At 40.8% G+C, this 9322-nt stretch overlaps 1 protein-coding gene across 2 annotated transcripts in view; it reads right to left on the bottom strand.

Annotated features, from left to right (window-relative positions):
* Zzef1 (zinc finger ZZ-type and EF-hand domain containing 1) overlaps positions 1-9322 on the bottom strand; it is a 127134-nt gene that overhangs the window by 102663 nt on the left and 15149 nt on the right. For both annotated transcript variants that reach the window (XM_013347310.2, XM_026780042.1), the window contains exons 2-5: positions 7364-7508; positions 3519-3713; positions 1535-1706; positions 736-935 (exon numbers count right to left, since the gene is read on the bottom strand). In XM_013347310.2, coding sequence (XP_013202764.1) covers positions 736-935; positions 1535-1706; positions 3519-3713; positions 7364-7508 — 712 coding nt within the window. The remainder of the gene's footprint in view (positions 1-735; positions 936-1534; positions 1707-3518; positions 3714-7363; positions 7509-9322) is intronic.

A 9322-nucleotide genomic window follows, 5' to 3' on the forward strand; every position in this document is an offset into this window, starting at 1 on the left:
TAATATAGAAAATTAAAAATATAAATGTCCAAGAACAAAGGGTAGGTTAGAATTGAAACATTTTTACAACTCTTAAAAAAAAGGGCATCATCACTATATGAGATATTAAACATATTATAAACAACATATTAAAAATACAAAAGAGCCCGGCATGGTGGCACACACCCTTAATCCCAGCACTCGGGAGGCAGTGGCAGGCGGATCTCTGTGAGTTCCAGGCCAACCTGGACTACATAGAGAGTTCAGAACAGGCAGAATTACAAGGTGAGATCCTATCTCAAAAACCAAAAAACAACAATAAAAATACAAAAGAATGTGAGCAGAATATTATAATCTTTGGGAAATGCTATGTATATACTACATGCAAATATATATAATCCTATTTCTATTAAAGAGTGCTTTTTTTATATATGTACGTACAAACACAAGACGTGGTTTGGAAAGGACCACACCAAAGCAGCCGTGACTCGACAACCTCTCTGCAGAAACATTTTGAATTCTTTTTGTTTGTCCGTGTTTGTTAAGTTTCCCAGTAAGAAAATAACAATATACTTTTAACTACAGAAAGGCTTTATTGCTTTTTTAAAGTTTTTGTAATTAGTAGATAAAATAATGATGATTTTCCTGTGGGTGTAATAGAAACAAATCAACTGTCAAGACTTCAGAAGCTGTCCTAAGGCTTAAAACAAAATCCCCGCCGTTCCTCTCATCATAACCCACTTCCACTGGACTCACAGAGCTGACTGATATTGGCATTTTCTAGCAGTGTCACATAGCCAGTGACATTGCTGGGGATGTGCACGTCTCGTACTTCCTGCAGATCACTGGCACTCCTTCCCACTGCCACTGTCACTTGCTGTGGCATGTAGCTCTGGTCGGTGGCAGCCACTGCAATGGAAAGATGCCTGAGCACGACATCTGGCTTCATCTTCAAACTGGAAAACAGACCACAGAAACCACCTGTGTTACATGGGCCAAGCACTGGTGGGGCCACAGCCCCAACTCTGGACCTTGCATTTGGTACGTGTAAAGATGGATTTCTTTCTTTTCTGGGGAGTGGGGGCGTGCTTGCAAGACAGGGTTTCTCTATGTATCTCTGGCTGACCTGGAACTTGCTCTGTAGACCAGGATAGCATCAAACTCACAGAGATCCACCTGCCTCTGCCTTCTGAGTGCTGGGATTAAAGACATGTGCCACCACTGCCTGGCTAAGATGTATTTCTAAACGACTAACCTGAGATGCTACCTATGTATTTCAAGGGTTGTACAGCCTCCCTAAATCTCTACAAAGTTGCTCTGTTAGGCTAATTTTATATTTCCTTTTAAGCTATTAGTATAAGCAGAAATGGACAGTATGAACATTCTTTTACTAGTCAAGAAGCAATTCTAAACTGCATTCAAAAAGCAGAGTATACTCCTCGTTTATAGGTGAGCTAAGAGGAAACATGGTGAGGATTTCTATTTTACCTCCTAGAGGAGCCATCTCCCCAGGCCACGTTCTAGATTTTAAACAAATAAAACATGTACTACCCACCGTATCCAGTGTGAGCGGGCACTACCATCTGACTGCCAGTAGGATGATGTTTCTCCATTTGTCATCCTGTAGATGTCTGCAGGGTTGGAGGATGTTTCTATATAAGCATAGCACTTTGTTACCGACTTGAGTTTATCCATTTCCGGGCTTCTGGCTAGGTCTCCAGGGCTTTCTGCAGGAAAACACCAAAGCTTAGCTATTTTACAAAGGGAAAATGAAAATGGTCATTTAAAATATCTAACAGAAACATGCTTAACACTTTGGCAGCAAAATCTAACATTCCTTAGAAGACTCCTTCCAAAAACCCACTGGCCAATGACTACCCCATCTTCTCATTATGCAGGTGTGGAGGTCAGAGGGTAAATTATTATTATTATTATTAATTTAGTTTTTAATTTTATTGATTTTTATTGAGCTCTACATTTTTCTCTGCTCCCCTCCCTGCCTCGCCCCTCCCCTTTGACCCTCTCCCAAGGTCCCCATGCTCCCAATTTACTCAGGAGATCTTGTCTTTTTCTACTTCCCATGTAGATTAGATCTATTTATGTCTCACTTAGGGTCCCACTGTTGTCTAGGTTCTCTAGATTTGTAGGCTGGTTTTCTTTGCTTTATGTTTTAAAACCACTTAAAAGTGAGTACATGTGATAATTGTCTTTCTGGGTCTGGGTTACAGAGGGTAAATTATAAGAGATGCTTTTCTCCTTCTACCATTGTGGGTTCTGGAGATGAAACTCAGGTCATCAATATTGAAAACAATCACAGGTACCTTCAGTTGCTGAGCTATCTTGCTGGCCCAAATTAGGCTTTTGAAGTAACTAATATTTCTGAGTGTTTTCTAGTTCTACTCTCTCCCATTTTCTTCCTGGTTAATAGTCTGGTTTTTTTTTTGTTTGTTTTGGGTTTTTGTTTTGTGTTGTTTGGTTTGGTTTTGATTTTGGCTTTTCAATACAGGTTTTCTCTGTGTAATAGCTGTCCTGGAATTTATCTGGAGACCAGGCTGGCCTCGAGCTCTCAGAAATCTGCCTGCCTCTGCTACCCAAGTGCCGGGTTTAAAGTTGTACAGCACTGTCGCCGGCAATAGTCTGGTTTTGAAAAACCAAGTCATTTAGTGTTTACACATTTGTAGTAATATATATACACACACATACACTACAAATATAAGTCCATGCACCTATAAAAACTAATATTTACTTGGCTGTTTACTGACATGGTGCAAAAAGTGAATTAACTGACCAAGAATACTTATCAAAAAAAAAAAAAAAACAACACCCCAAACTCCAAAAACTCAGCCAAATGGGTCATTAACATGATAAAAAACATATTTTGCTCCAGGATGTCTATGTTGATTGCTTACATTTTTGCTGGGAGAAACTTTGAAGTTTTATATAGTATACCCTACTAATTTTTTTTTTAATTTAATGAGTAGAGGTGGGGCTACATGTACATCACAGCATACACATGGAGGTCAGAAAACACATCTCAAGAGTCAGTTCTCACTCTCCACCTTTCTGAGAGGCAGGGTCTTTCTCTCTAAGTTTTTTGTTGTTGTTATTTTGTTTTGTTTTTGAGACAGGGTTTCTCTGTGTAGCTTTGGAGCCTGTACTGGAATTCACTCTGTAGACCAGGGTGGTCTTCAAACTCAAAGATATCTGCCTGCCTCTACTGCCTGGCTTGGCAGGGTCTCTCTTGTTTCTGCTGCTGCACTCAGACTAGCTAGCCTACAAGCTTTCAGCAGATTTTCCTGCCTGTGTTTCCCACCTCAACACTGGAATGCTGAGATTATAGATGTGCACCACTGTATATGGCTTTTATATAAACTCAAGTCATCAGACACAGGCAAGGAGGCAGGGAGAACATTCTTAGGCTAGAAACTGGTTATATATTTTGAGAAATACAGGCACAAGGAAGAACTGAAACACCCTATTACTAAACACTACAAGAAATAATGGGAGAGCATTTTCAGGAGACTCTCCCGTGCACATACCTTTTTCTTTCTGTACCAGTTGATCCAGAGACTCCTTCAGAACTGACGACCGCATGGTGCACATGTTATTGCAGTGGTCTAACATTGGGTAGGGAATCACCATACTTGAGATCCGATTGCGATGCAGGAAGCGCAATATCATTGATGAGTGAGTGCCAAGGCCCTCCTTTGACTCTGAAAATATGTCGATGAAACCTAAAGACATAAAATCCATTTTTTTGTGGTGTTTTGGTGAAGTCACCACAATAGTTCCCACATCCTGTGCCTGCTGCTCCCTCTGAAATGGCTAAATTAAAAGCAGTCACTAGCTCTACTCAAATTTTGAGCTTTAATTACTTAAAAATATAAATAGGTTTTAAAGAAATGAACAAGTAGCAACCTCAATTTAAGAACTTATTTTAGGGATTGGAGAGATAGCTTAGCAGTTAAAAAAATAAATCTTTTCTAAAAAATTATATGGCTTTCTTTGTTTGTTTGGTTGGTTTTTCGAGACAGGGTTTTTCTGTAGCTTTGGAGCCTGTTCTGGAACTAGCTCTTCACAGAGATCTACCTGCCTCTGCCTCCCAAGTGCTGGGATTAAAGGCGTGTGCCACCACTGCCCGGCTGATATAGTTATTTTTATCTTGCATGTATGAGTTTTGTTTGCGTGTACATATGTACATATGTGTATGTCTGGTGCCCACAGGGGCCAGAATGCAGAGTCGATCCCTTGGAACTTAGTGTTTAAGCTAAAATCCTAATAACAAAACATCTGCTGCCATTGTCAATTTCTGAAAGAATCTTATGAGATATGAAGTACTTGACATATACTGCCTCACTTGGCCCTCACAATAACAGTGAAATGTAGCATGTTGTCCAGGGGCAGTGAAGGTCCTGGTAGCCTTGCTTTATAAGGGCGGAAATGAAATTCAGGTGACTTACAAGAGAGCAAGAAGAAGGCAGGGTGGGGAACACTCCTCCACTCCCTCCTCCCGTTCTTCCCACCAGTCTAGGTCCTTCTCCCCAGTGTGTGATTCATTTGAAGTCTGCTCCTCCATCTTTTTTCAGCCTCAACACCTCCTGCTCAGATGCCCACTTGGAAACTGAGTAACTCCCCAAATGTCACCTGCCTCTCATGGACCATTATCCTGAGTAATCTTATAAAGATGTGACACAAACCACACACCTGCCATGTTTAGAATCCTTTGCTGTATCTTTATAACCTAAACTAATGAATCTCAAATAGGTTACTAGAATCCAGAAGCACCAGGTTAAGTGAAGCAAGGAATATCATGGCAGATTTCTGGGAGCAGAGACATATTTGTGGATTTGGGGTGCTATCCCCCCTTTTTTTGGTTTTTCAAAACAGGGTTTCTCTGTGGCTTTGTAGCCTGTCCTAAAACTCATTCTGTAGACCAGGCTGGCCTAGAACTCACAGAGATCTGCCTGCCTCTGCCTCCCAAGTGCTGGGATTAAAGGCGTGTGCCACCACTATCCAGCTTTTCCCACTTTTTAAATGAGTCATAATGTATGACAAAAATTTCATATAATGGTATTATTTGACAAATTTTCACATGTTCAAGAGACCTATGTAAAAAGCCTCAGATCAAGATACCAGCAGTCTCTGGGGAACTTGTATTCAACAGCAGAACATATTCAATAGAAGCGAATAAAACTCTGCAGCAACTTTTTGTATAAAGCAATAGGCTAAGAAGAAATTCTGTGCTTAAAGCAGCCTATTCTGGTTATATGGCCTACTCAAACACCAGAGACAGCTAATTTCTAAAGACTCAAAATCTAGGCAACCCCTACCTACTCCCACATGAGGATGAGGCTTCATATCCATGATGCTGCCTGGATTTGCTCAGAACCCACACCAAACAGTAGACTGCTGCACATGAGCACACACACATACACACATACACACGTACACAGTATACACATCCGTGTGCACACACACAGTACACACATACACACATGCACACACCCACCCAGAGCAATTTTGTAATGGAAAATGTTTTCAGTTTTAGAAAGGTTCTACAAAGGAAGGGTTTCAGTGAACTCTATACATCTACAGTGAGATACGACAAGAATGAATAGTTCAGTGTGTGAGGACATTTGAGAGGAGGACTGGGAAACTATTCGATGCTATCACAGAGATGACCTCAGCTTTCAAGGGCTTGAGACTGATGATTACTTTATGCTGGAAATTACTACATATTTTTGAGTTGAAAGATTTAAGTCATGAGTGTATACTATGAGTACTTCAGGATCTGAACTCTGATCTTTCTCCATCATCCCTTTCCTCCACCAGGCACCGAGTGCAGCAAGCATTACTCACTGGTGGACTCCCTTCCCTACCCTGCCTACAAAATCTCTCTGCGACTCATGGGATAGCTCAGGGGTACAATGCTTGCCTAGCATTTGTGAGGTCCTGATGTGATCCCCAGAACACTCATGCACATACACACAATCTGAGGAATCCAAATAATGCCACCCACATATTTGTAATGCAAAAGTGGGAGTGACTATACATACTATGATATGTTAGCTAAATGAAATTCAAAGTTCACCTTACCTGCCATGACACTAGGAAAAACAGTTCTATGTATAGGCTACCTACAATGCCCTGAAAGAATTACATAATGAAGGATAACAAAACATTCATTCTCCACTAAGATGCAGACATTATCCTTCCCTGGCTCAATACATCACTCGGCAGTAGTTCAGAGGTTTCAACAGCAATCAAATTTACAGTTTGCCAAGTCTATCCAGTCTTTACTCCTGCCTAAAGACACTAATTATTGTCACTTGGTGTACAGAACAGGCAAAGTTCTTAAGTCAAATGATGTTCAATGCTATTTCCCTTTCAAATTGAACTGTCATCTCACTTGAAAAAATGAAGGACAAATTTATTCTGATGCTGTCTTTACATAAGTCTGAGTGACCAAAGAAATCATCTAACCATCTAACAGAGACCAGATTGGGTATAAAGTGATGTACAGCACTTGCCTAACAAGTATAAAGCCCTAGGTTCAATCCTCAGTACACAGACACAGGGGAGTAGGAGGGGGGCAGGGCAGGCAGAGAGAGAGAAAAAGAGTGAGAAGGAGAGAGAGAGAGAGAGAGAGAGAGAGAGAGAGAGAGAGAGAGAGAGAAGAACATGAGCACAAAGAAAATAAAACAAACAAGCAAAAAAAATTAGAGTCAATATTTGTCAAATGTACAACAGGTAGAAGCACCATTGCTTAATTTTTAGCAATGCTTTCTTTACAAAACCTACTAAAGTTTCAGAGTAAAAGTTTTAGAAAACAATAAAATGCTTAACATATGCCAAAAATAAACTGTGAGAACATAGCAAAAAATAAGAGAAGGTCCCTGTTCTGATAGAGCCCACAGCAATAGAAAGAAGACAGACAATAATTAAATCAGTTTATTTATTATGCTGATATTATGTTGTAAAAAAACAAAAAAAAAAGAAAAAGGAAACAATATTAATGCAGAAGAAAAGGCAGGTGCTATGAGAACATGCAGCATGGGCCAGGCACCCTTCTTAAGGAAGTAAACAAGCAGATCTACTAGAGGGCAGCCTCTTGACCAAGGGGCAGAAAAACAGAAAACTATTCAGCCATCACTGTTGAGAAATAAAAGTGAAGGATTTCTAATGAATGCTTTGGGAGTAATTCATGGTGCCATAGGTGGGCCAATCTCAATACCTACAGCACAACCAAGTTCATTTGGTTCTAAGTATTGTGCAATGGCAGCACCATAGCCAATGAGACAGCCTAGGTGCCATTAATGCTAACTGAAAACACTTTGGCTCTAAGAGAACATCTTGAGCCTTCAGAATTCATGTGAACACCTACCTGGAACAAGAGAGCAGGCTTGTAGTTGTCTGATGACATGGCTCAGCTCCCCCTGCAGATTGGCTCCACTGGAGTTCTTGAGGGCTTCCAACATATTCTCAGCGTCAACTGTCCCATCACCCTCAGCATCAAACTGGGCAAAGGCCTACAAGATAAGGGACATACATATGTATACATGTGTGTGTGTGTGTGTGTGTGTGTGTGTGTGTGTGTGTATTTCACTCAAAGAACAAACAAATTCGGGATAGCAGGCTCTTTGTGTTTTGTATGATATATGTATGCATGTTTTATAACTTCATTTCTCCTCTGAGGCAGTAATTCTTTGACATCTCCAAATAATCTCAGAAGAAAGCATTTATTGCAAAGTTTTAATAGTAGTAAATTGAACATTTAAAATCAAACATTGAAAATGTTTGAACATTTGGTTCCTGGTTGGTGGTGCTGTTTTGAAAGGTTGTGGAACCTTCGGTAAGTAGAGTCTGGCAGATTAATGTGGATCACTATGGGCGGGCCCTGATCTTTTTTATTTCCTGGCCCCACTTTCTGTCCAGTTTTTGCTTCCTGACTGTAGATTTAACATGACCTCATCTGTTTACTGACAGGCATTCCCTGCCAGGATGGACTGTAGCCTTTCTCAGAATGAATCAAAACAAACCTTCCCTGCTTAAGTCCTTTCTTGACAGGAAATCTGGTTACAGCAAGAAGATTTGTGAAGTACAGACAATGTCAAACACAAAGATAAATCTGGAAGAACTGGGTACTCAACACAAATGCTGCCTTGGTCTAATGCTTCATTACTTTAATCATTGTGGACCACACCCCTTAGCCATACAGGTTCAGCATGGGACTTTGTTTGAATACTAGTCTGTCCCTAGAGCTGTGTGTGTGTGTGTGTGTGTGTGTGTGTGTGTGTGTGTGTGTGTATGAATTTCTTGATCTGAAACATAAGCGAGTTCTCACATTCATGGGCTGCTGCCTAGACAAGGTACACAGAAGCAGAGTCCCTCTAGCAGAACAGTGTTCATTTTATAATAGATAACCTCTGATCCCGCCACAGAATTGTGTCCTTTCTCCCGGTCTCAGTTCCTGTGCTCTGGTTTTTCTGTCCTGTTGCTAATACATGCACTCACATACATCCTCAGCGCTACAGTCTCCTAACCTTTCCAAGTGAGCCTCTCTCCCTCCTCTGCTCCATGAAACAGGGAAATAACCAAGGCTCCATGATGGACACAATGCTCCCATTTCCATCCCATCACAGATACAGTATTGAAAAGGAACAAATACAGATTCCCACATTGGTAACCAGAAACTCTAGGCATGAATGCAGGGTGAGAGAGAATTTAGAAATAAAGTGCCAAGGGGAAAATCATAGCACTATTTTTGCCTCTGTTCAGCCTGACAAGACTATCCAAAAAGTGAACAGGATCAAAGATTACACTAATGGAAGTACAATGTACAAGAGGCAAGCTCTGTCCTGTACCCTGTGGAGAACAGATTTTTTTTCTTTTTTTCTTTGCTTTTTCTTTTCATTTTTTTTTTTTTTGAGAGTTTCTCTATAGCTTTGGAGCCTAACCTGGAACTCTCTCTGTAGACCAGGCTGGGCTAGAACTCACAGAAATCTGCCTGCCTCTGCCTCCCAAGTGCTGGGATTAATGGCATGCACCACCACCACCCGGCCACACTGCTTTGCTAGGACAATAGATGTTGGTTAGCTGGTGCTGAGACATTAGCTATGATTAAGAGAGCAGTATCATTTAGGTGGTGAGAAGTGTTTCCTCAGAGTTAGTACACAGAAGCTGTGTCCCAGAGGTAGCCAAGGTTGCGCCTTGCGCTGCCAGCTGAACTTGGTAGTTTAAGAGTTATCCAGGTGGGGCTGGAAAGATGGCTCAGAGGTTAAGAGCACTAGCTGCTCTTGCAGAGGTCTTTTTTTTTTTAAATATTTATTATTTATTTATTTAT

Source organism: Microtus ochrogaster, chromosome 7, assembly GCF_000317375.1.
Source record: "Microtus ochrogaster isolate Prairie Vole_2 chromosome 7, MicOch1.0, whole genome shotgun sequence".
Classification (NCBI taxonomy): domain Eukaryota; kingdom Metazoa; phylum Chordata; class Mammalia; order Rodentia; family Cricetidae; genus Microtus; species Microtus ochrogaster.